The sequence below is a fragment of the Lolium rigidum genome, chromosome 6 (assembly GCF_022539505.1).
Source record: "Lolium rigidum isolate FL_2022 chromosome 6, APGP_CSIRO_Lrig_0.1, whole genome shotgun sequence".
NCBI classification, from domain to species: Eukaryota; Viridiplantae; Streptophyta; class Magnoliopsida; order Poales; family Poaceae; genus Lolium; species Lolium rigidum.
In genome coordinates this window covers 81,164,692-81,191,347 of record NC_061513.1, presented here as the reverse complement: position 1 = coordinate 81,191,347, position 26,656 = coordinate 81,164,692, and the positions used below count along the sequence as shown (strand labels likewise).

Here is a 26,656-nt window from a genome sequence, read left to right as displayed (position 1 = left end):
AATCGAAAAGTGCAAAATGTATTGCGCCCCCAAGCCGGACTATTATACTAGTCAACAACAAGTGATCTTCATACACACAGACCCGATCCTGCTGTGCTCCTCGTTCGCTCTCAATTGGCATGCCAGGAGAACGTATCATCTGGTGTTCATCTCTGTCGCACACCGAGTGGAAACAGAATGAAAACACATGGTACAGCAGTAACAAATCTGCCACTAAGCCAGACTCACGGCAACAGTAAATCCACTCCCACAATACACGCCGAGTGAAGAAGCAGAAGATCGTGAGCTCCTGTCACCTAGATTTACTTTCTGAGGAACCACCTGATCACAAGTATCTCCCAAGCCCAGTTGGCCGTGCTCTCCCCAGCCCCAAGTGAACAACGCTCCACTATCTGGGAAAAGATGCAAGAGCAATTTAGCCCAGTTCACTGAGGATCTTATGTATGGGGTCACTTTCGGGTTAGCTTCTTTACCTGTTACCAGAGCTGAATGTTCAGTGCCGGCTGCTACCTGGGCCACCTGTTCTCCCTCGATAGGGGGCACCTTCTCTAAGTTTGATATTGAAGACAACTCTGCACATCACGAAGATGATATCAGATGGCGTGAGAGGTGCAAATGCAGCATGGTCGCCAGATGGAACAAACATGAACCTAATTTAAGGAGAAAAACAGTACCACAAGTTAAATGGATATAGTTCTCTACATGCCGGGGCATGTATCGACAATGGACTACTAAGTATCTATGCTGACATGCATAACATGTTCTCATGATTTGCTATTGCAGTGCACACTGCTATATTTGCACAATGTTTTTGTACAATTCATACAGTTATATTTTTTCATGACTTGTAAGTTCACATGTTGTACACCTATGATTATTTTCTCTTTTTCTTCAAATACAGAGAGTGCATTCATGCCATGGGGTGCGGAGGCGACTAGTCACGGTCGTGCAGATATGACTTTCTGGGTAAAGGTACCTTTTTATGCAAATGCTTAGTGTATTCCCAATATAATTTTGTTTCAAAGGATACTCAACCGCTTGGCAGTATTTACCAGATGCATGTCTCTATTCCCAATATAATTCTGTTTCGAACTTCTAGCTACTGCAATCCTCCACCCCCAAAAAACATAATTCAAATATGATGTGATAAATCAAGATTGTAAGGAGTACCATGATGAGTACTACTTGTTGTAGTAAGATTTAGTTGCTGTACTACTGCGTTATCTGACAAAGTGGGGTTATGCTTCTGATGGCGGTAAGCACCAATGGTGTACAATTCACCTCCTGGAATGAAAGATGTCAAACTTCCGAGAGCAGTTCTGCAAACCCTAGTTCAATCAATATGAAACAATTGTGTACCGGATAAAACTAATGCATGATGCCATCCTAATGCCACTTGAGAAATACTCAGAGAGGGAAAGGCTGCCCGAGGTTGGTCGTCATCACGCCCACCAACTAATGCTCTTCCCCAGAGGTACAGCTGGCCAGATTCTGTTACATCCCATGGGAAACGGGAATTATGCCAAGTACCAAATAGAAGAGAGTTGGTAACTACAGATTTAAAATGCTTACCATCCAACGCAGCACTATGATCTCCATTGGCATATAAACCCAATATCTTACAATTTGGAAAACCATCAATTAATCTTGGAATGTTATAGAACTTTTGGTTCTTAGAAGCAGGTTTGCCAACTTGTCCCCGTCTTGCTGAGCCAAATCCATAGACAGAATTATCTGGAAGAAATAAGATTAATGTGTCATGCATTCGTAACACAGATGATTCAAATTTGATTGTGTCTCATATGAAGCAGAGATGGTTCAGTCCATAAACTCTCAGCTTCCTGGTGAAAATATCCTAAAATTGTTATGATCTAACTTTCCTTGTTTTCCCACTTTGCTAGCTTCATTTACAGATTTTTTTCTTTTCATAGTTTTCAGCCAGTGCCTGCCCTGTTTTCCCATCAAAACACAGAATAGTGGAATACTGGTTAAATATTCCCTTGAGGACATTGCAACCTTAGGAAATGTATAAATGGTTTTTTATAGATCTTGGGTGTTTCCTACGACTTGAAAGATTACTAACCAAGTTGTTTCAGAAAAAGTACCCAGGTAAATTGTGTTGTCTCATGAACATGCAGTTTCCTAAAAATTAACGAGTCAATATAACTGTGTGTCATAATTTACTTGCCTTTCAAAAGGACAAGAGAATGGCGCATCCCAAGTGCAAGCTTCTCAACATGCTTTGAGGTAAAGAAAGGCACTTCAAATGGCAAGTTCCTTGACTGATTATCACCAGTGCCAAGCTGTCCAAATGAGCCATCTCCGCACATGAAGAGTTGTCCAGAATCTGAAATTATCAACTAGAAACATCACAGCAAAGCTCATCAGTAAGAATACACCTTCCAAAGAAGAATACATCACAGCAAACTTTTGACATGTTTCATGGGACGGAGGGAGTAATATCAATAGCTCAATAGCAAAACAAAAAATGCAATGGCCTGGCGCATGAAATGTAATAAAGGAATAGAATACGTCAAATATGAGACGTGAAGAACTAAATGGAAGTAAAAAATATGGTTTCAGAATTTGGAGACCTGTAGCAAATCCAGAATGGTTCCATCCAGTAGACACGCAGGTTATTGTAGAGTTTTCAAAGAACTTAACAGACTTAGGATGAGGGATGTTCTCCAAATTCCCGTGGCCAAGTTGACCATGTGTACCTCTGCCCCAAGTAAAGACTTCACCATCACCTGAAATGTTGAGGAACGATTTAAGAAACTGATGCATATTGGTCTACTCAGCCATCAACAAGCAGAAAATGGCCTCTAATGCATAGAAAAATTTCTTGAGTTGCTGATAAAAACTGCACAACAAGGTTGCCAACAACATACATTTGACTCCAAGTAAACAGGTAACGTCAACAAACAAAGTCTCTTGACAATTAGAATTGCACGATCCTAAGAAGTGATCGGGGAGAGATGAGCACGTCTAAATTCTTTATCATTCATACTCAACAAGATGGAAAGGATAACCTGAACTGAAGAGTAACTTGTTCACGGAGGTGTAGCAGTGTATGAAACTGTGGATAAAGTATCCTATTATTACTTTAATTCCCAAATCTGATGATGTAGACATCATTCAGCAATTCAGACCTATTTGCCTGTTACAAGTCTTTTTAAGATTGTGACTAAGGCCTTGACTGTCAGAGCAAACCCTGTGATGAACAAACTTTTGCTTCCCTGCCAAACTGCTTTTATCAAAGGCAGATACATCACTGATGGTGTGATGTTGCTTCAGGAAATCCTGAGGGAAAGTAAATTCAGGAAACATCAAGGAGTTGTCCTGAAAATTGACTTTGAGAAAGCATATGATAAAGTGAATTGGGGGTTTTTGTTTGATTGCTGTAGACAAAAAGGTTTCAGTAACAATTGGTTGACCTGGATCAAGGAAGTGGTTACTGGTGGGACCCTCAGTGTCAAAGTTAATGACAAGCTGGGCCCATATTTCACTAGTCATAAGGGAGTGAGGCAAGGTGATCTCTTTGCCCCCTTCCTTTTTAATATGGTAGCAAACAGCTTGGCAAAAATGATTCATCTGGCTCAAGCAAATGGTTTACTCACAGCCTGGCTGATAACTTGATTGATCAAGGTGTAGCAATTCTACAATATGCTGATGATACCATATTACTGATACAAGATGTTGCCCAGCAAGCTGTCAATCTGAAGTTACTACTATATATTTTTGAATCCATGTCTGGTTTGAAAATCAACTTCGAGAAAAAAGTAAGGTGTTGCTGTTGCAGAAATGGGGTTCCTTGGAGAAAAAACAAAGAAGAAATCGAGTGGATGGATTGGAAATTCCATGTCCATTGGTGGAAGGCTGGTGAAAATAGATGCTTATCTCTCCAGCACTGATGTGTATCAAATGTTCTTGAGACTTTTAACAAATCAAATATAGAACAAATGGATAAACCTATCAGGTCTTTCTTTTGGGCTGGTAGTGCTGACAGAAGGAAGTATCACTTTGTGAAGTGGAAATGGATTTGTAAGCCAAAACAAAAAGGTGGCCTAGGTGTAAGACTTGCTCAAATTTAACATCAGTTTGATGTGTAAATGGTGGTGGAAACTGGAACATGACACTGGCCCTGGCAAGATTTCATGAGACTGAAATATCTCAAGGACAAAGGGTATACTATACAAAACATAGACCTGGAGATTCCCCCTTGTGGTCTGGCATGCTGCAGGTGAAGCTGAAATATCTCAAGGACAAAGGGGTATACTATACAAAACATAGACCTGGAGATTCCCCCTTGTGGTCTGACATGCTACAGGTGAAGGATATTATCTCTGTGGTAGAAGGATGCAGGTTGGGAGTGGGACACTAACCAGTTTTTGGGGTGACTCTTGGTGCAGTTAGCCCCCTCAAAGATATGTTTCCTGACTTGTTTTGTATTTGCAATGAGCAAAGAATCACTGCTGAGGCAGCTGTTGTGGACTGGAGATTTTCACATAGGAGATGGCTGACACCTGACCTGATTATCCAAGAAGCTGGATTGTTTCAGTTGATGAACCAAGTGAGACTATCCTAGGAAAATGATATTCCACACTGGAAATGGTCGAAAAATGGCAAGTTTACTGTGAAATCAGTATACAAACATATGTGCAGAAATGGAATGGATAGATCCTTTAGACACCTTTGGAAAAGCAAGATTCCTCTCAAGATCAATGTTTGGCTATGGCTAATTTGGCATTAATGCCATTGCTACCAAGGACAATTTACTCAAACGCAACTGGAATGGGGATTCTCTCTGCCAATTCTGCAATAAACAAGAATCCATCACCCATCTTTTCTTTGGCTGTGCAGCCGATAAGTTGGTTTGGAGCGCTGTTGCCAATGCTATCAATTCCCCCACTCGCCCTGGGAGTTTTTCGCAATTCTTTTGGTGGTTTTCCCAATTTGTTCCTGCAAGTCGATAGCAGCTATCTGCTGGGCTATCTGGAAGCTTAGGAACAGAGCTTGCTTTGAGAGGAAGCTGATTAATTCACCTTTTGAGTTGATTAGTTATGTTGTTGTTTTTATGAACTATTGGGCAGGGCTTCATGGCGAGAGAGATGCATCTGACATTCGTGTTGGAGCCGATGGTCTCATGCGATTGGCTGCGGCTGGAGCTGGAGTCTCTTCCTCAGGAAATGATGGATGCGCTGGTCCCCTGAAGCATCCGCTACATACACCCCCCCCCCCCAAAGACACCGTTTGAGGAAGAAAAAATCAATCTTCTGTTTAGCGTTCGGGTATCTAGCCCTTCGCTGACTGTCTATGGTTCCAGCCTGTTGCCAACCCCTTTGCTTTATGCTAGGGGGTTTTTAAAATTTCATTTTGATCCTAGTCTCGCCCCCCCCCCCCCCCCCCCCGCTTTTTCCTTTTGCTGAATAATGCTGTATTTTCGTTTATCTCCTGATGAGAAGATGAGAAGACAGTTTCAAAACACTGCAGTACAACTCTATTCCTACCGAACAGCATATGGCGTATACGTCCAGAAGGAATATATAAGCAGATTCAGCTCAAGAAACCGAGTTGAGGATGCCCAGACAAGCCAAAAAAAAAAACGAGTTCAGCTTCTACCGATGTGAGAGCCATGTGTAGATTCAGTGGGGTTTTCGCACGAAGACAGACTAATTCGCATTTTCTTCCGACAGAGGAGACTTACTCGTGAGGACGATGGCGTGGGCGCCGCCGCCGGCGACGAAGGAAACGCGACCGCGGCAGTGAGGATTGAGGAGGAGCGGCTGCGGGAGGTGGTGGTCCTGGAAACCGCCGTCCCCGAGCTGGCCGTCCGTGCCCGCGCCCCAGGTCCATGCCCACGTCTCCTCATGCTCCTCTTCCGCCGCCGCCGCCGCCGCCGCCGCCTTCTCCATCGCTACACTCAGAGGAGAGATCGTGTCCGTGTCGGCTTGATTGTCCCGTGAAGCCTTCAATTATTGTCTGTAACCGTCCGATTGGGAAACGAATGCTCGCGATTTCACCACGTTGCTACGAAACAAGGGAATCAATGTAGTTTTCCTCAACGGAGGTGATTGGAGATTATTATATGCAAAAAAAAAAAAAAAGGAGAATCAAGTTTGTGAAACGGTTAGTTTGTCACAGTTAGAAGAAGACCCACCCAACCATAATAAAAGAAAAAACTAGGAGCGGTCTTAAACCCTAAATCTTCAAAATAAAATTGAAATGCTTCAATTTAAATAATGATGTCGAGGAAATACCCAATTGGAAGAATTATTCATTGAATCATCCAGTTCTATCAATTTGCGAATTCAATAAAAAAAAGGCGGGATATACAAGGCCTTCCCCGCATCTGGCTTGATAAATTATTTTTTTAGGGTTATCTAAGGTTTTGCATTTAAGGATTTTGGCCTCATACTTGCTTAAATTTCTTTTACATATGATTATGTGCAAAATTCGTATGATAGCTAAGATAAAACATTGTTATTTTCTGATACCGTATAAAGAAACAAGAATTGGGAGAGGCCAACAAACCAAAACTCACTAAATTCCTAAAGAAGGTAATCAATGTACCTTTACCTCTACAAGGTGATTGAGGATTAGAGGAAAAGATTGAACATTTTAAAGTAAATGAAGATCATATTGAGTGTTCAAATTTTAGCACACGGAGCAATCAAGTTGCCAACCATTGTATTTTTGATCGACATTGGATGGCAATTGACACGCTGGGCCATTGCCACGTGGCAATTTCCAGATATGTAGTACGCTCCATAGAACGTCCCTCCATATCGGAGTCCAAACATTGCAATTACAAGTTAGATGTATACACACACGCACAAGAGTTTGCCTAAAAAAGCAAGAACCTGTTTTTCAGAATAGTATTTCAAGATTTTTTTAATAAATAAAATGTCATTTGCATACTGAAGGCAATAATGCCTCCATAAGTGGCAAAAGAATGAGAAACTCGAATTAGATCATGGCATCTGATAACATTTTTATTCTACATAGATCCGTTTTGCTGTTGAGGCCACACGACTTGATGTTGTCTCCAGAATCCGATTCATCTTAGTTTATCCGACGAGTCAAATTCCGGTGCATTCTGAACAAAGAGATGGCGTTGATTTTGATTTTATCTTTGGCAAAATTGATGAGTTCCTAACAGGTTTTGAGCTACCTTCTCTAGCCCAGAGAACTCTGCCGGCCAGAAAATTCCGGTGGTTATCTGAACTCTTTTGTTGGTTCTGAAAAAAAGAAATTCTTAAGTTGATTTAGGCATTTAGTTCTTGTGCACGGCAAATCGCACTATATGCACCACGCGTCACTCCAATGTGGCCCTATGTCATTTTTTCGAAAAAGGGCGCTTTATTACTTCATAGTTGACGTAATACACCCGGCCTCTGCATAACCAAGATGCACACAGCCGTTCACACACGAGTACACAAGAACAAGTTCAAAATATAAATAATATAAAAGCGAATACGCGAAACGCGCATCAAGGTGGAGAAGCTGCAATCCTCCGACTATGCAGCCACCCATGTTGGGTAATAAACTCCTTGGCCGAATTCTCCAACCGTGTAGACGCCTCCGTAAAGAGGTCTCGGTCCTCCAATCGCTGAAGCGACGACCATGAACGGAGCAAGGCCGTACACCGGTAAATTACCTGCATAAGAGAAGAATTTTTGTCATTAAAAACCTTGTCATTTCTACATAGCCATAGCGACCATATAACGGCAATCGCTCCCACCCTGATAAGGCTCTTATACCTAACCTCAACCCCATTTAGCCAATTGCCAAAAATATTAGCAATGCTTCGGGGTGGGTATAAGGTAGATCCTATCTGAATGATTGACCATATAGCTCTTGCGAATTGACAATGGAAGAAGAGATGTTTTATTGTCTCGTCTTCATGACAGAAGACACATTTCTTACAACCATGCCAGTTTCGCTTTGCAAGGTTATCTTTGGTGAGGATAACACCGCGACGTAGGTACCAAGTGAACACCTTCGTTTTAAGTGGTATCATCAGCTTCCAAATGTTTTTATTATTCACAACCGGTTGAACAGGTTCAAATAACGCTTCATACATGGATCTTACTGAAAATATACCATTCTTAGTGAGTTGCCAGCGGAAGATATCTTTCCCTTGAACTAGTTGGATTGAAGCTAATCTTTCTAGCAACTCATTCCAAGAGGTTAACCGGGGACCGATTACATCGCGCCTGAATGTCATATTTGGTGGAGAGGTTTCCATCACACTCTGGAGAGTAACATCCTTATGACGTACGATCCTGTATAGAGCTGGATACTGTTCCCGGAGCGTGGTTGCACCCAACCATCTATCTTCCCAGAACCGTATCTCCGACCCATCTCTAATGGTAAATGACCCATATGGGAAGAAGTGCTTCTTGGTTGCCATAATGCCAACCCAAAAGTGAGAATCCCCGGGTTTCCAAATTACCTGGGAAATCGCTTTTGAGCCTACATACTTCCTCCTCAACAAGGTCTGCCATACACCATCCTCGGTTAAAAACCTGGCCAACCATTTGCCTAGTAGTGCCTTGTTTTTAACCTCTAAGTCGTGGATACCAAGTCCACCTTGATCTTTAGGACGGCATACCACATTCCATTTTGTCAACCGGTATTTTTTCTTCTCACTATCTCCTTGCCAAAAGAATCTTGATCGGAAATAATCCAATCTGCGAAGAATTCCTTTGGGTAACTGGAAGAACGAAATCATGTACAGTACCATATTCGTGAGTACTGAATTTATGAGTACTAATCTTCCACCCAGAGATAGTAATTTTCCTTTCCAACTACTAAGTCGCTTCTGCAGCCTTTCCTCGACAATTTTCCATTCTGCTAATGTGAGTCTCCGATGGTGAATCGGAATCCCCAAGTAGCTTATTGGAAAACTGCCTAAACCACAACCGAATAACTCGGCATATTGGTTAGCATCGTCTTGGGCCTCACCGAAACAAAACAATTCACTTTTATGAAAATTAATCTTTAGACCGGAAAGTAACTCGAACGCTGATAAAATTAATTTCAGGTTTCGTGCCTTTTCCAGATCATGATCCATAAAAATAATCGTGTCGTCGGCGTACTACAGAATAGACAGCCCCCCATCAACCAGATGGGGAACCACTCCTTCGATCTGCCCATCTCCCTTAGCACGCTCAATTAATATGGCAAGCATATCCGCCACAATGTTAAATAACATTGGAGATAGGGGATCGCCTTGTCGCAAACCTTTCTTTGTTTGGAAGTAATTGCCCACGTCATCATTAACTTTGATAGCAACACTTCCACCAAAGACAAAGTTATTAATTAAAGCGCGCCATTCAGGAGAAAAGCCTTTCATCCGAAGAGTTTGTTGTAAGAAGGACCATTTGACCTTATCGTAAGCTTTTTCAAAGTCGATCTTGAGGATGACCCCATTCAACTTTTTGCGGTGCATCTCATGTACTGTTTCATGTAGAGTAACCACACCATCTAGGATGTATCGACCTTGCATGAACGCAGTCTGAGTTGGTCGCACCACATGATCAGCCACCGAATTTAGTCTAATAGTAGCTACTTTAGTGAAGATTTTAAAACTGACATTAAGGAGACAAATTGGTCTAAATTGTTGTATTCGTTCAGCATCGTTAACCTTAGGGATCAAGATGATCTCCCCAAAATTAATACGGAACAATTCTAATTGTCCTGCGTGTAGTTCTTCAAACAATTCCAGGAGGTCTTTTTTAATTGTATCCCAGAATATTTGATAGAATTCAGCGGGAAAACCATCGGGGCCTGGTGCCTTGTTATGTTCCATCTGAAAGACTGCTTTTCTTATCTCCTCCTCCGTATATGGAGCGGTAAGAACAGCATTCTCCTGAGGGGACACTTGAGGAATGTCATCAATCCTGGATTCATCCAGAGTAATTCCTGATTCCTCGGGTGCACCAAATAAGCCTTTATAATAAGAAGTGATGTACGTCTTTAATTGCTCATGACCCTCGATCGTAGCATCGTCGTGTAGAAGAGAATGAATGCGTTTCTTTCTGTGTCTGCCATTTGCAACACTATGAAAGTATCTCGTATTCGAATCTCCTTCCAACAAGAATTGAGCTTTAGATCGTTGGTACCATTTGAGTTCCTCTTCACGTAATAAGCCAGCCAACTTCGCATTCAGTTGATTCTTCCAATCAACCTCCTGCGTCGTTAGTTGTCTAGTTTCCGCGATTGCCTCTAAATCGTCAATTGACGTTGATAGGTTGAGTTTCTCATTTCTGAGCAGACCAGCCGTATGTCGCGCCCATCCGCCAAGGTATTTTCGCACAGCCCGAAGCTTGCTGTTCCACCTTTGAACCGGAGTGCCCGTGACAAACTGTTGATCCCAAATATTTTTAACCATATCTGAGAACCCTTCCCTTTGTAACCACCCAAGTTCAAACTTGAAAGGGCGTTTACGAGGGGGAGATGGGATCCCAGTGGTTAGCAATATTGGGGCATGATCCGACAATGACTCAATCCGAGGTAGAGTACGTACTGAGACTAGTGGGTATTTTTGTTCCCAATCCGAGTCCATTAGTACTCTATCTAGTTTCTCATATGTTGGATCAGGGAGGCTATTTGCCCAAGTGAACTGCCTACCAATCATTGATATTTCTTTCAAATCCAAACTGTCTATGACAGCATTGAAAAGAAAAGACCAGTGATTGTCAAATCTGCCCTTGCTCTTCTCATGTGGAAATCTGAGCAAATTAAAATCTCCTCCTATTATAATAGGATGAGGGTTATCCTTTGCTAGATTAACCAATTCACGAAGGAAGGCGGGTTTGAAGGCATCCTGAGCCGCCCCATAAACCGATACAAGACTCCATATGAAATTATCAGATTTATTTCGAATGTGAAGCTTTATATGAAAGTCACCATCGGAATTATCTAAAATTTCCATAGTCGAAGTCCGAACGCCTACAAGAAGGCCTCCGGATCGACCTCTAGGCGGGCGCGATACCCAAGCAAAATCTTCTCCGCCAGAAAGGCGGTTGAGGAAGCTTGTTGAGTAGTGACGCTTACCCGTCTCAGAAATAGCAATAAAGTCTAAAGAATGGTCCCGAATGGTATCAGAAATGTGCAAGTGTTTAGCCAAGTCACTAAGACCTCTGCTATTGTTAAACATGCCATTCATTTGGAAACATTGTTAGATTTAGACACTCTCGCCTTTTTATTAGGCCAAGCGCTTCTTTTAAAAGACGAGGCTCTAGATTTGCGTTCAGTTGCCTTAAGTTCACAACATGAACCCAACATCGCATCATCTAGTCCAACCTCCGACACCTCCCCGACAATATGTGTGAGAAGCTGGCCATCCGAAATGGCGTACGCTTCGTCATCATCATCACTTGTAAGGGAGGTATCCGACTTACTCTTAGACACAGGGGTACATTTTAATCTGTCGTACTCCATGTGTTTTAGAGCCTTAGTCGAAACAGAAATTAACTCAAAAGAATTACCCAAAGAAACGCCAACATTATTCAGCTTAGCCGAAATTTGAGGCGTAGTAAAAGCAAGAAACGAATTAACACTGGAAAAATTACCTGAGGTGTCGAGGTTGGACGCCGCCTTGCGTCTCATCGCCTTGGTAAGCGAGTCCTCGTCCGTGACCGCGAAACCGTCCGCACCCACCCCGTGACGCGTGCTCCTACGCGAAGGGGTGAGCGGCGACGGTCGACACGAAGAGGGCGTCACCTTGAAGGGAGGAGTTGATGGAGCAGGCCCCCCCTTAGAATATGTCATGTTAGTAGTAATCTTGATTAGACTAGTTATTAGTTGCATGCATAGGTTACTGGAGAATGGACTTGCGATCAGCTCGAAAGATGGCCGCTTCGCGCGCATGAGTAGGTGCTCTGCGTTCTGGTCAGGTCGGAGCTGGGCGGAAGAAGGGATGGCCGAGTCTCACGGGAGTTCGTAGTCGTGGCCGTTGGAGCTGGCCGCGGCGTGCGCGTACGAGCGCGCCGTGCGCGTGGCCTGGAAGAGCGGATCACGAGCAACGTGGGCAACGGGCGTGCGTTGTGTGCGCATGTGTTAGGCCATGTATAAATTCCTCATTGATCTGTACTGGTTTTGAGCCAGCTGAAGAAAAAGAAAAAGTAGGGCGTTCGTGCGCCCACGGCGGCGCTCCGTGCGCCGGCCGGCAAAATTCTGTGTTGTCTCCGTTACCTTCTTCTACCTCTGTTCGTGAGTGAGCTGAGAGAGAGGGTGCAGCCTTGGGCTGCACCAACATGTCATACTCACTGAGAACTCTACAAAACGGTGATCTGGCCGGCATCAATCGTGTGAAAGAAACAAAGAATCCAGCATCTGCATGCTGATCGTAGCTCATTCAGAGGTTCAGATGACAGGATGAGGCAGTAGCTCTCACGAGAGCCAAATGTGTGCTGCCACGAATCCGTCGATCCATTTCTGGTGTTTTCACCGGATCATTCACCTCGTCTCGCCAATCCACATCTCTGAATTCTCGAGGAATCGCTCGCTTTACTTACCTCTCGCGAAGAAGATTCACACGTACTGCAAATTAAAGATTCGCACGTGACAAACCTACTTCGAGCATCATCTCCACAAGTCTCCAATTAGTATTCGTTCTAGGCTAATTTTTTTTCCTTTTTGTGCAGTTTTTTTTTTCGACAGCAGTCCTGGCCACAGCAAACAGAGGTTACAGTTTGTGAATGATCTTTCATTATTTCCTTGAAGCTAAAGATAGGAATAATGATGTGCCAAAGGTCAAAAAGGGGGGCAAAGAGATAACGATGAGCTTTATTCGTTTCCTGCTGCAACCTTGGATCGATGAGCTGCTGACAGCGGCGCGAGCAGAATGTTTTAGATGCTTTAAGCACCACGTAAATTGTAATCCGCGGCAATATAGCAAACTACTCGATCTGCGCTTTGCAGCCGCTATTTATACTCTCCCCGGCTCAAGACTGCGCCATCTTCTCCTCCATGGGATATAGCACAGCCATCTGAAGTCTTTTTGTCTCCATTTTAAGATAGACACCATCTGAACTTGAACTCGGAGTCAGTGACCAGCATGAGTGATCGCAGGTATGGGTACTCGTACCCGCAAAACCAAGGTAAACACAGCTTGCGCATAACTACAGTTTCCCACGCATGACAGAGACACGAAAGATACATGTCTCTGTGCTTTCCTTGCATTGCACTCCTTGTTTTCTGCTCATGTGTGGAATGGGAACACCCGTATACGCAGGGTACTACAACGGACCGCCGGTGATGGCGCCGCCGCAGTACGCCCCGCCACCGAGACGGCAGACGGGCTTCCTCGAAGGATGGTAACTATTAAAAGGAGCATCATCACATTTCACTCCTCTGCGCTCTATTCTGATTATTTACATGCGTGCTGTTTTTATTAGCCTTGCCGCTCTGTGCTGCTGCTGCCTCGTCGACGAGTGCTGCTGCGACCCATCCATCATATTCGTCACCTGACCTCGCGCCAGATGGCGACTGACCAGCGATCCGGCCTGAGCTATATGCCTATACATGTGTACTGTGTTACATGAATGAGTGAGTATATGTGTGTTTGTCTTTCGTTGTTGTACGTTTGAGCCTATGTATGCATCACAGTAGAGAAACAGCCAAGCCACGGCAGTTGCGCACAGGGTCTCCAGGACGACGAAGAACTAGACAGATGCTCACCAGCTCGTGGCCTGATCCGGCAGTAGGTGGTGTTGTTGACTGATTGCACTACACATATACATAAGCTGTGCACTATAGCTAGTTGCGTAGTCTCTAATCTGCAATTATGAATACACAGGACGATAAGTCTGTATATATATGCTGTATGATGCAGTGTCTGTCTACAAATAAGATGAGGCGAAAGAGAAGTTCAGTACTGTTATGTTCGGGCAGTTCCTGTCTCGACCTGTACTGCTCTCCCGTATGGGATACTTCGAACCTTGATTTCTACGAAAACAACATATCAAACAAAAATCCTCACGAGGAAACGAGCATACATAGGAATGTATGAAGAAAAAAAAATGAGCAGCGTGATGTAGGCAGAACACATGTCACTCCAGAACACAGCGTGAGGTAGCCTAACGAACCCGCAGGAAGCTAAGAGGCAGGCCAGGCCAGTCTAGGACCAGGGGACGGACTCGGGAGTGTAGGGCGCCGGAGCCGGAGCAATCTGTGGCAGGAACCGATCGATGTTTTCGTTTCTCCAGGAGAATGGTGGCGCCGAATCAATCGGCAGTGGTCGATCCACCGCGCGAGAGGCTGTGCAGCGGCGGTGTGTGGGGGGTGGACAACGAGCAGGTAGCCGTGTGTATGATGCGCTGCGTTCAGGTGGGGCGCCGATCGACGTCGAGAAGCCTCGTCTCCCTCGAGCTCGAGGGTACAGTCTTTCTAGGATCGATTGAGTACGTGCGCAGTAGATTGGCGGCGAGTGGCAACCGCAAGAGCCGTGCCGACGAACGCTGCTCCTTCGGTAAAGAGTCAGAGCTAGAATCTCGCCCTAGGCGAGCTGCCGGTTGACTAGGGTATTGGGCCGTTCTGTTGCTCCTTGGTTTTTCTTCTTGCAAATTTAAGAAGTTGTATTCCCCTCGGAAAAAAAAGTTTTATTAACTACTCGACCGGATTACAATTACTCAATAGAGTGTCACCGAGAAAACCTTGGTTTTAATTAATCCACACGCATCTCCTCGGTTTGAGTTGTTTGGTCTTCACCTCTTCTATCTCGGCAGAGGTGTAGAGCTATTTTCTTGACCCCGTGACGGCTGGTCTCAATATCCTAACACTAGACCATTTGGTGATTCAAGCAAAAGTCTTTCAACCTACGTCTATCGTATCTTAATAGTGTTATCAAATCGGGGCCAAAATCCAAAACATACATGAATCCATTTTTTTTCTCAAACATCAACAACAAAAATCGACCAAATCCCAGAAATTCGTCTGCCACACAACTTTCACACATCCTTTGTCGGTGCTGGGAACACCACCGGGGTGACGATAGGGTGGGGAGGGCCTTATTCAAACTTTAGGATGTCGTTGTCGCCTCACCACCCCAAACAAGACACACGAAAAACCTAAAACAAGAAACGGAGACCCTCTTACCGATGATAGCCCAGGGTCCGCCTCTGAAGAACCCCTTTTCCATTCATAGAGAGATCTAATCATCGAATCAACTACAAAAAGTCCATCATGGACCAAGATCCAATGATCAAAAAGAAATTGTGACTTCTAGATTAAGGATAATAAATAAAATAGGAACCGGATAAAATCGTATATCGAAACGACTTCTGGCATCACCGGAGGGATCGGAACCACATTCGTAGGCCGACAATTTTTCTGGATAGGTCGAACTATTGGAAGCAAATGGAAAAGGAACACCGAGTGGAATCAAAGAAACTAGCGGACTGATCACTGATACAAATATGTGACATCACCAAAGCCTACTTTGTTCTATCGCTCTCCTCATGGCGCTCCTTGCTTGCGGAGCAGCATGCCCAAAAAAATCTCATATGTGGATTCGAATCACTGAAGGATTTCGAGGTCAGGCTACTACAAGATATTTAGAAAATTAAGACACCTTGAAGGCCTCAAAGCTATCGGAGGCAGGGGCAGACCGGCGGTAGCGCATGCGAATGGGATAGAAACCCTAGCCACCTAGGGATCTTTTTTCTAATCTCTCCTCTTGTACCTAAGAACATAATTTCTCATTTTGTCATTGATAAAAAACATAACAAACAACCTTATTATTTAATAGAAATTTACACGCATATGTCCAAGTCAAGATCTATGTGCGTGATCCTTGCAAAGATTTTATAAAACTCACAAATGCCTCATTGCCAAGACCTAAATGTGTGTGCACCAAGAACTAATATTTATATTTTTAATTATTTACCATGGATCCCCAAAGAGGATTATGCGTGTGGTCAGGATTTCACATTAGTTGCCCTAAGAGACAAGCACGCAATTTCAGACAAGATTTTAGAGTTGTCCCAAACAATTAGGTTCCTAGGTTCTTATTTTGCGAATAGGCCAAATGTGATATATTCAGGTCCACCAACCCTTAGGGTTTAGGGTTTAGAACAATAACACATAAGTCGTGGTAGCAAATCAACACTCTCTGCATCCTGAACTCACCATCGACAAGCCATGAGAGAAAATGACGTTGCCTCTGGACCACCGAACCACGTCGGAGCAAGGAAAACATTGTTGGCGCGACAATCAGGAAGTCTCCTATCAGAGTCATGCCACTGACAGTGATCTGCGAAACAAATTACGCCCCAAAGAACAAAGCGACGAATAGGGCTAGACAACCACCCCAAATACGAACACCTGACCTCACTAGCTATGCGGCAAAGTTGAACCTTGCCAAACCTCCTAGTTAGAGAAGAAATCATCACCCCAAGACACGAAAACTAACTCCAAAACATGTAGACAAAACTAGATCCACAAATCCAGAATAGTTGCGATCAAACGACTCGTTGTCCTCCCTAATTCCACCGACGAGACCATAGACGAGGAATCGAGGAAACTTTTATTCTTAATCTAGATAGCATCGCAATGGCAACCATAACAACGCCGCTAGTTGACCAAAGCTCAACCCTATGTGCTACACAAATCTGGGGTCATTGCACCCCCGCCGAGGCGACGGGACATGGCCCATCACTCTGCTAGCTGGGAACGAAGGTGATGGCGTGATTTTTTTGCATGAGGCGACGACTATGTTAGACTGATGTATCTTTGCTTTTGGCATGTTTTTTTTTACTTTGTTTACTTGGTAGGTTTTTTTTTTTTTGAGAAACAGTACAAACGCAGGCGCTTACATACACGCGCATACACTCACCCCTATTAACGCACACCCTACCCCTATGAGCACCTTTGGAAGACTGAGCTGGCGGATTGGATCTTGAAATTGACGAAGTCACCATAGACGTCTCGCTGTCGACGGGAACGTCGCCTCCCACTGAATGAATATTCCGCCTTTATGAGACACCCAGATGTCAAACCTGGAGTTTGAACTCTGATGGGCTGGGGATACAACCACCCTCCTAACCACCCAACCTCAGGTTGGTTCTCTACTTGGTAGGTTTCGTAGTTGGATTTTTTACGCTTATATTTTCTGCTAGCCACGGAGTTGAATATGCATTGGGTGCATCATAAATGTCTTTATCCTGTGCACATAGTTGCCCTCCGATTCACTTTGTTTTATGCTTTTAGATTCGTGTTAACATTAGGTTTCATTATGTTTCGAAAATCTAGAACGTAATGATTCGCGTTCTCATGCACGGGACATACTGTGCACGCGGGATAATCGCTGCTCTCGTGGGTGAGAAAACATAGCCCGAATATACGATACAGATTGAAAACAAATGAGAAAATCCACCACCGGCAGGAACACTACGCTACTCGTACAACCTAGCTCCTTTTATTTTTGCAGTCGCTTCAACTGAGTACTTGCCAGGGTTCCTATGGAGTTTTTTAAAAGACGAAAGCGACGGTGCAGTAGACCGTAAAGCTGTTGCAACCGTCGGTATCGACATGTACGTACCAACACGTTAGGTTAGCCGAAAAAATAATAAGAAACACAAAGTCCGAATGAGGAAACATTATAGAAAACGAAATCAGATTTTTTGTTTGCTGGAAATGCGTGCGTACCGTGGCAAGCCTGCGAGGAATATAGAAATGGTACTTTGTGCGTCGAGCGCTAAGCGGCCAAAACTTTCCTCTAGCCCTGCCGAATGGTTCATCTTTGGTTTAATTTGACCAGCGACAAATGGCAAGTTTATGACCAAGTAAATATCTTCCAAAAATTAAACTATCTCAAAAACAAGAATCTTCCAAAAACAGTCGGCAGCAGAGGCCAGAGCTTAGTAGATGGAGCAGTATTGCTGCGCAGTTGGCTGGCTGGCTAGTAATTTCTTTGGAATTTGGAGAAGGTAACTCATGCAGCTTTCTATTAAATGGTGTTGGCCTGCTGAGACCATTGTGATCTTGCTGAACTTAACTAACATAAGGTCATCTGGAGCTTACAATGTTGGACCATCTGGAGGTCAAGCAACAGCGGCAGTAGATAACGGCCCGCCCTGAAGAGGCTGCAGGTGCTGCACCTCACTGACTCCCATTGAAATTCTGTCTACCAATTTGGCCATGGCGATTTATCTTAGTACTGTTAACATTTATAAAAAAACAATATTACTACTACTATTATTTTCTGTGTGTCAAAATATAAGATGTTTTAGGTTTTTGAACTACGTTTTTCTACTGTTGTTTCGTTTCCGAAAATGTCCCCAATTCTTCCCACACTCACTCTCGCTTGTTCTTCCTCGCTTGCTCGTACTCTTCCCACGCCGCCACCTTACTACTATCTCCACTATCTCTGCCGTTTCATAATATAATTTGTTTTAGCAAACTATTCTAGCTTGCTAAAACAGTTTATATTATCAAACGGAGTAATATACTACTCCATCTGATCCATATTACCTGCCGTTAAGATGATTGATCTATAACTAAAATATATTTATATACATCTGTATTAGCGTAAGTACTAATATGAATTGGAGGGAGTACTACACCTTCTATCCCGAACTAGACGTGGTCGATTTGTCTTGATGGATGTATACTAAATTACGTCTAGATACATATATATTTAGGATAATTTGGGACAAGTAATTTTGGACTGAGTACTAATTCCATAACATTGAGTATTGAAATCCAACTTTAACTATCAGTACCTGCCAAAGAAATACATTAGGCTGGTCATAGTGGTAAGTATCATGTGGTAGTATCATGCATATGATACTTGTGTATGATACTATCTCTATAGTGGTTAGTATCATGAAGTAGTATCATAGTCATGCTATATTTATTGCTTTTTAGAATCTCAATGCAAATTTGTGCACAAGATTTGTTTGACATTAACTTTTCTCGTGACATGCGCTATGATACAGTATCTACCTATGTTACTCTAATCTCCTCTCTTCTCCTTAATTAGCTGCCACATCAGCATTTTTGTGGGACCAATGTGCATGATACTAGCACTATGGCTAGCCTTAGGAATGTAGCACGGTCTCAAATGGCGATTATTAATTCCTTGCCATAGCGACCTACGAGGTGGGCCATCACATCGATCACCAGAAAACTGTGCATATAAGTAGCTTTTCCCCCATGCGAGCACAAAACATCCCCAGATTGTATAATCCCCGGTCGCAAGAGGTCCCGAGCCTAAACTATCTGATCGTCAGGCCTGCCTGCGCCTCCATTAGTTAGGCCGACCTCCAACGCCACGCTCACCGTCTCGAGCCACGCGAGCGAGCTACTCTCGGTTTCTCGAACTGATCGAGCTGAGGCGCGCCGGCCTCGGTGGTATCGCGCTCCTTGTTGCCTTTCCGTTGTCGTCGTCGACGGGGACGGCGGCATGGACTCGTACAAGGGCGGCGGCGAGGCGAGGCGGGTGATCAACGTGGTGTATTTCCTGAGCCGCGGCGGCAGGACGGACCAGCCGCACCTCTTCCGCGTCAACCTCAGCCACCTCCACCGCGCCGGCGTGCGCCTCCGCGGTACGTTCCCACTGCCTCTTCATCTTCTTCGCCAGGCCGATCCATTTCGCAGCAGCTCATTGCAATGGCGTCGTCTTGTATTCCAATTCAGATGTGAAGAGGTGGCTGTCGGAGGTCCGCGGCAAGGACATGCCGGGCAACTTCTCATGGTCTTACAAAAGGTAAGAATTTGGGACAATAATTAATTTCTCGCCCGCCCGCCCTTGATTGACGTTTCATTTCCGGCAACGTCTTAGTATATCCTCCCATTAATCGATTGATTGATTGCCTGATGACTTTCCATTCCCTGCCGCGATTAAACCCGTACAGCTTCGTTTCCATAATATGCTCTCCTTCCGTTTAATACTAGATTCCTGCCATTAATAATGGATTGCTGAGCAGGAAGTACAAGTCTGGGTATGTATGGCAGGACCTGCTGGACGATGACCTCATCACCCCCATCTCCGACAACGAGTACGTGCTCAAGGGCTGCGACGTGCGGCGAACCCCTCCTCCAGCCGTCGCGGTCGCGCCGAAGCCTTCCTCCTTAGGTGTGACTGCCTGTCTCGATATGATTTGTTTTTCGGTCATTGTTTCGTCTGTGATTTCGATCGACGACGAGATTAACAAGCATTTCTACTCCTACAAATTGTGGTTCTTGCAGACGAGAAGAAACTGAACCGCAAGGGAAGTTGGGAGCGGAAGCAGGTGGAGGAGGTGGTCCAGGTGCAGGTGACGCGGGACTACGACGAGGGCTCCCCGAAGCCGCCGCCGCCGATCGACCAGGCCTCTCCCGTCGGCGCCGAGGGCGATCCGGCTCCTTTCAGGATCGTTCTGCCGCAGGACCTTCTGCAGCCAAAGCAGCGCCGGCAGCGAGAAGCGGCGGTGAGAAGCACAACCAAATCCACCGACCAGCAGCAGCAGCAGGCGTTGGTGCTGGCGGCGCGGCCGGCCGCGGCGGCAATGGGCGGCGAGAAGCAGCAGCGCCCGGCGGTGGGGACGGCGCGGAGGGTGCGCATGGCGCAGGTGCTCCACAGCATCCTGACGTGCGGCGCGGCCGACGGCGTCGACGACGCCGCGCACCGGCCCGTCGTCCCGCGGCAGCGCGTTGACGACGACGACGGCTGGCAGCGCACGCCCTTCTGCCCAGGCATGGACGGCTGCGGCATCAGGTGAGTACGATCGCACGATCCGATTGCATTGTTTTGATGGTTTCCAGGTTGGATTAAACAAGTTCTTTGGCGACGTGACAGCATGAGCAGGAAGGTGAAGCTGCAGCGAGGCGGAGGCGGGAAAGACGGCAAGGCGCAGCGGGACGGCGGGAGGCGAGACCGCGTCGCTGCCGCTCACAAGCCGGCAACTCTGCCGCGTTGCTCGTAAGCACCTCTTGCTCGTTTCTCTCAACTGAATTAATCTCTGTAGACTCGCTCTTGTCTCTCAGCTGATTAGTTAGTTACAGACTTACATTACGTAGATTATACTCTGTCGGCTCTCTGTTACCGGTTCTGACCGGTTCGTGTGCTGACTCGTCGGTTAAGTCCGGTGCCTGGGCTGGGTCTGCGCGAACGTGCCCGCTAGCGACGGCTATGGGATGGTGGCTCCTACTAGTTTCGAATGCCTGCTGTTTTTTTTAAACTGAGCCGTAAGAAGGCTTGAGAAGTCACACAAGTATTTATCATCTGTAAATGATTACGTACGTATGATAGATTTAGTCTGAAATTGACATCGTCCTAACTATGAACGAAGCCGTGTATAGAAGTTGAAGATGAAAAGTTGAATTGGAAGAGTGTTTAGATGACGGGTCCGCTTAGCAAACACTTGTATGAGATTGACTTCATCCACATTTGAAAAGAAAATTTCAGTTGCAAACATAGCGCAACTGAAAACAGTATCAGTTACAATCATCATGGTGCAACTGAAAGTGTCAGTTTAAATAAAAAGTTCAACTGCAACAATTGTGCAATTGAAAAAAGAAATCTGCTAGTGTAATGTCATGCTTGTTTATCAACGAGCTGTTATAGCTGTTAGGGCTCTTTCTTCTAGTAATGGTCCGCTTAGCAATCATTCAAACGAGATACGTCATCCACATTTGAAACGGAAATTTCAGTTGCAGCCATATTGCAACTGAAAAATGTCAGTTGTGCTCATGTTTCAACTGGAAAATTGCAATTTGAAAAAAAAGCACAACCAATGCGTAATTAAAAAAAATCAATGTCATGCTTGTTTATCATCGAGCTGTTAGGGCTCTTTCTTCATCCTTTTCTTTTGCTCGAACAATTATCTGATTTTTCTAGCTTTTGAAGACTTGACAAGCAAGTTCTGCACTAACATCAACAACTTGCAGGCAATGCGGGAAGGGTTTCAAGCCGCAGGAGCTGCACTCGCACATGCAGTCGTGCAGGGGTTTGAGGGAGAGGATGAGGAGCAGCGCGCGCATGAGCGTCGACAGGAGCCGGAGCTCCACCGCCAAGGCCGACCACTCCTCTAAGGATCGAGCACACAGTGTGTTCCTCCTCACCGAGTCGTGAACTCGTGTGATCCGATCCATGATCCGAGAAATGTAAATGTGATTATGTGGGTCCGCGGGTGCGTGCGATTGACCTTGGAATCTTTTACAGTAGCTTAATTGGCAGTGGAATACAACGGCGGTATATATTGTGGATTCTGAATTTGCAGCCTGCTTCGTTCGTGGATGTTTAGTGTGGGTCATCGATTTGCCTATCGATCTTTCACTGATTATGGGCAAGAGGGGGCGAATCGAATTCCACTGTATATTTACCGGCGGTGCAGTCCATAAAGGACCTAGAAAAGGTGGCATACTCGTGGATACCTGTGACATTTGTCTGTGCTGATGTTTTTTTTCTTCTGTGTAATTCATTCCTTGTAGGCCTTACGGCTTACTGGCATACGACACCTGAAAGCATTTTCTTAAAAATGTCATAATTGTTCCCCAAAAATATGAAATTATCTAGCTAAAGCACATGTTATTATGTGGACGTTATACAGTTTCTCGTTGCTCCTTTATAAATTGAGATAATATTCAGAAAAAAAAGAACCAAGCTACCTCAATGAAATGGCGAAAACCAAGCAAATCGAACTCCCTCAATGGCTGTTATACTGACACGGTGACACCTAAACAATTCATCGGCTCCAACAAATAACGGAGGAGTAAGACAAACCAAAAGGCGGCAAGATATACATACTTCTGTCTGAAATTAGAGGTTTTGTGCCACATGTTTGGTCTATTTACATAACAGATTCTTTGCCAATTCTGGCCAAGCGAAACTCACAAGATCATCTAGTGGTAGTTAGGACAGCCATAAATAAACGCTCACGGATAAATCATGAAATGGTACATATATACGCCACGTCCTCAACTATACAAGGAAGGAGGCGGGTCCAATAATAAATACAAAGATATGTATCACTATACATAACTACAGAAGATACACATCCGGATTTACAAAGATATGTATCTCAACACCCAGTCTAAGCGTCGCCTGGTCGAACGCATAGACTGGACCGGAACTCCTCAAATGATGTCGTATGGAGACCCTTGGTCATGATATCCGCAAATTGTTGGGAGGTGGGCACATGAAGTACTTGAATGTGTCCAAGGGTCACCTGTTCCCGAACAAAGTGGATGTCCAGCTCAATATGCTTGGTGCGGCGATGGTGGACCGGGTTGGCGGAGAGGTAGACGGCGGAGACATTGTCGCAGTAGACCACGGTGGCTTTGGCAACAGGACATGCGAGCTCAACGAGGAGTTGCCACAGCCAGGAGACCTCGGCAACCGCGTTAGCAACAGCCCGGTACTCCGCTTCGGCGCTGGAGCGAGAGACCGTGGGTTGTCGCTTAGACGACCAGGAGATGAGCGAAGGTCCGAAGTAGACGCGGTAGCCAGACGTGGAGCGACGCGTGTCGGGGCAGCCTCCCGAATCGGCGTCCGAGTAGGCCACGATGTCCGTGGCGGTGGAGGCGTGGAGGGAGAGGCCGAAGTCCATGGTGCCACGAATGTAGCGGAGGATCCGCTTGACCGCAGCCCAATAAGGATCCCGCGGAGCGTGCATGTGAAGGCACACCTGCTGGACAACATACTGCAGCTCGGGGCGAGTCAAGGTGAGGTACTGTAGGGCACCGACGATGGAGCGATAAGATGACGCGTCCGTGGCCAAGGAACCATCCGTGGCGGAGAGCTTGGACTTCGTGTCGACAGGCGTGGCCGCGGGTTAGCAATTAAGCATACCGGCGCGGTCCAGGAGCTCGTGGGCGTACTTGCGCTGATGAAGGAAGAAGCCGTCGGTGCGACGTACGACCTCGATGTCAAGGAAGTAGTGCAGGGGCCCCAAGTCCTTGAGGGCAAACTCAGCACGAAGACGCTCGGTGATCTGTCGTAGGAGGTCCGTGGAGCTGGCCATCAAGATGATGCGTCGACGTAGAGCAGCAGGTACGCGGTGGCGGCGCCGTTGTTGTACACAAATAGCGAGGCATCAGAGCGGGTGGAGCGGAAGCCGAGTTGGTGAAGAAACGCTGCGATGCGCTGGTACCAGGCGTGTGGGGCCTGCTTGAGCCCGTATAATGAGCGCGAGAGCAGACACACATGGTCGGGGTGGACGTTGTCAACAAAACCCGTGGGTTGCTGGCAGAAGACGTGCTCCTCGAGATGGCCGTGAAGGAAGGCGTTGGAGACGCCCATCTGGTGCACGGGCCACGCACGGGAGACCGTGAGATGAAGGACGGTGCGGATCGTCCCGGGCTTGACAACCAGGGCGAAGGTGTCGGTGAAGTCGACGCCGACGCGCTGGCGAAAGCCACGAACCACCCACCGCGCCTTGTGACGGTCGAGAGTACCGTCCAGATGGAACTTGTGCTTGAAGACCCACTTCCCGGTGATGATGTTGGCGTGAGGGGGGCGGGGAACAAGCTTCCATGTCTGGTTCCGCTGCAGGGCGTCGAACTCGTCCTGCATGGCCACAAGCCACTGCGGGTCGCGGAGAGCAGCCCGGGCAGGGGCGACGGCGTGAATGGTGAAGGCGCGGAAGTCGACGCGGTGCAGACGTACGCGTCCGAGGGGTACCGCATGCTCGGGACGCGAACCCCTGCACGGGCGCGCGTGAGGGGCCCCGTGGCCGGCGGCGGAGGAGGCGGAGGCGGAGCCGGAGGCGAGGCATCGCCCAAGCTGGGGCTCGAGGGCGACGCGGTCGAGGGCGCAGACGACACGGTGGTGCCCGAGGCAGAGCTCGAGGGCGACGCTGGCGGTGTCAGGGGCGAGGCGGCAGCGCCTGAGGCGGGGCTCAAGGGCGCCACGTGTGAGCTCGAGGCAGTTCTCAAGGGCGTCACAGGGGTCGTCGCAGCTGTAGTAGAGGGAGCGCGCGGGGGCGCTGCCGAGCCAGGGACCTAGACCAAGGTAGGGCCGCGACGCCGCGGACTGTCAGTCGCGGGAGGAGGATTCGTCACATGTTCCTGTGCAAAGGGAAAACAGTGCTCATCAAAGTACACGTGCCAGGACGTGATGACGCGGTAGGAGACCGGATCATAGCAACGGTAGCCTTTGGTGTTAGCCCGGTAACCGAGAAATACACACGGGATGGAGTGAGGGGCGAGTTTATGAGGGGTGGTGGCGGCGGTGCTAGGAAAACAGCGGCAACCGAAAATACGGAGACCGTCGTATGAAGGGGGTGAGCCGAGCAAGAGGTGATGTGGTGTGTAATTCCAGCGAGGGCGACACGGGCGTAGATTGACTAGGCGGGTGGCGGTCGAGAGGGCGTCCGGCCAGAATTGGGGCGGGGGGGGGGGGGCATGTGGGCATGGAACAGGAGGGTACGGACGCAGTCATTAAGGGTACGGAGGACGCGCTTGGCGCGGCCGTTCTGCTGGGAAGTGTATGGGCAAGTTAGGCGGAAGATGGTGATGTGGGTGGATAGGACGGTGTGGATGGTGGTGTTGTCGTAGTCCTTGCCGTTGTCGGTTCGGAAGGCGAGGATGGCGCGACCGAACTGCGTAGAGACATAAGAATAAAAAGCGGTGAATGTCGAGGCGACGTCAGATTTCTTACGAAGAGGAAAAGTCCAGACAAAGTGAGAAAAATCATTGAGAATAACAAGATAATAAAGAAAACCAGAATGACTCGGTATAGGGGACGTCCATACATCACTATGAAGTAATTGAAAAGGAAAAGATGCAACTGTGGATGAAGCACTAAAGGGGAGCCAAACATGTTTGCCCAGTCGGCAGGCATCACATGAGTGAGCCGCCATTTTATTACATGAAAAGGAAAAGCCTCTCATTATTTGTCGGAGCGAGGTGGAGCTGGGATGGCCAAGACGAGCGTGTCAAAGGTCGACGCCGGCGGAGAGCGCCCGAGGTGCAGCGTGAGAGGAGGGAGACGGCTGAACAGGGTACAGATCGCCGGAACTCTCACAGCAGTGCAAAACCATCCGGGTACGGGCGTCCTTTACAGAAAAACCAAACTCATAAAATTCCACAGTTACAGAGTTATCACGAGAAAGAGATTTAACGGAAACTAAATTCTGAACAAGATGTGGTGAAACTAAGACATTATTGAGAGACAATGGTTTGGAGTTAGAAGGAAAATAAGTGGAGCCAACATGAGAGATGGGAAGACCAGCACTGTTACCGATAATGATGCGAGAGGAAGTGGAAGTCGGAGATGAAGTGGAAAGGTTACCCAGGTGAGCAGCCATGTGTGTGGAGGCTCCGGTGTCCATGAACCAGTCGCCACCGCCGGAGTAAGCGCCCGGAGAGGGGGTGTACTGAAGGGCGGTGTACATCGCGGGGTCCCAATGGGCCGTCGGGGCCTGCGGCATCATGCCGCCGTAGGCGGGGGTGTAGGGCAGGCCGGCGGGAGCCTGCGGTGGCACGGCGATGAAGGCCTGGTGCGTCGGCGGACGGGGGCCTATGGTGCCGGGGATGGCGGGGGGGAGGCGGAACGGGCATGGTGTAGGCGTGCACGACCCCCGTCCAGGGGTTGTGTCCACCCGCCCATGGCGGAGTGGGGTGTGAGTACTCGGGGCGCGGACCGACGATGCCGGGGCCGCCTGTAATATCCCAGGTATTGGGGTTACAAAAATAGAGGAAACAAATGTGTGCATTGCAT

At 46.8% G+C, this 26,656-nt stretch overlaps 2 protein-coding genes and 1 long non-coding RNA gene across 3 annotated transcripts; 2 read left to right on the top strand and 1 right to left on the bottom strand.

The window, feature by feature from the left end:
• LOC124662857 (ultraviolet-B receptor UVR8) lies at positions 1–5,915 on the bottom strand. The gene is made up of 8 exons (XM_047200642.1): positions 5,708–5,915; positions 2,595–2,750; positions 2,189–2,347; positions 1,573–1,734; positions 1,360–1,491; positions 1,171–1,284; positions 474–572; positions 1–392 (listed from the first exon to the last, which is right to left on the bottom strand). The coding sequence occupies exons 1-8, from the start codon at positions 5,913–5,915 to the stop codon at positions 214–216; spliced, it is 1,209 nt and encodes a 402-aa protein (XP_047056598.1). The 3' UTR covers positions 1–213.
• Positions 5,916–12,880: 6,965 nt separating this feature from the next.
• On the top strand, positions 12,881–13,829 carry LOC124668494. Its single transcript, XR_006991718.1, has 3 exons — positions 12,881–13,112; positions 13,247–13,328; positions 13,410–13,829. It is a non-coding gene; the product is annotated as an uncharacterized LOC124668494 (long non-coding RNA).
• Positions 13,830–19,417: 5,588 nt separating this feature from the next.
• On the top strand, positions 19,418–22,066 carry LOC124662856 (protein SOSEKI 1). The gene is made up of 6 exons (XM_047200641.1): positions 19,418–19,559; positions 19,651–19,720; positions 19,941–20,089; positions 20,203–20,710; positions 20,792–20,914; positions 21,883–22,066. The coding sequence occupies exons 1-6, from the start codon at positions 19,418–19,420 to the stop codon at positions 22,064–22,066; spliced, it is 1,176 nt and encodes a 391-aa protein (XP_047056597.1).
• Positions 22,067–26,656: the final 4,590 nt, after the last annotated feature.

Coding starts and splice junctions, on each gene's coding strand:
- LOC124662857 (XM_047200642.1), bottom strand. CDS start 5,915: ATGGAGAAGGCGGCGGCGGCGGCGGCGGCGGCGGAAGAGGAGCATGAG. Junction 2,751..5,707: donor CCACGCCATCGTCCTCACGA/GTAAGTCTCCTC, acceptor TCAACATTTCAG/GTGATGGTGAAGTCTTTACT. Junction 2,348..2,594: donor CCATTCTGGATTTGCTACAG/GTCTCCAAATTC, acceptor TGATAATTTCAG/ATTCTGGACAACTCTTCATG.
- LOC124662856 (XM_047200641.1), top strand. CDS start 19,418: ATGGACTCGTACAAGGGCGGCGGCGAGGCGAGGCGGGTGATCAACGTG. Junction 19,721..19,940: donor TTCTCATGGTCTTACAAAAG/GTAAGAATTTGG, acceptor ATTGCTGAGCAG/GAAGTACAAGTCTGGGTATG. Junction 20,711..20,791: donor ATGGACGGCTGCGGCATCAG/GTGAGTACGATC, acceptor GCGACGTGACAG/CATGAGCAGGAAGGTGAAGC.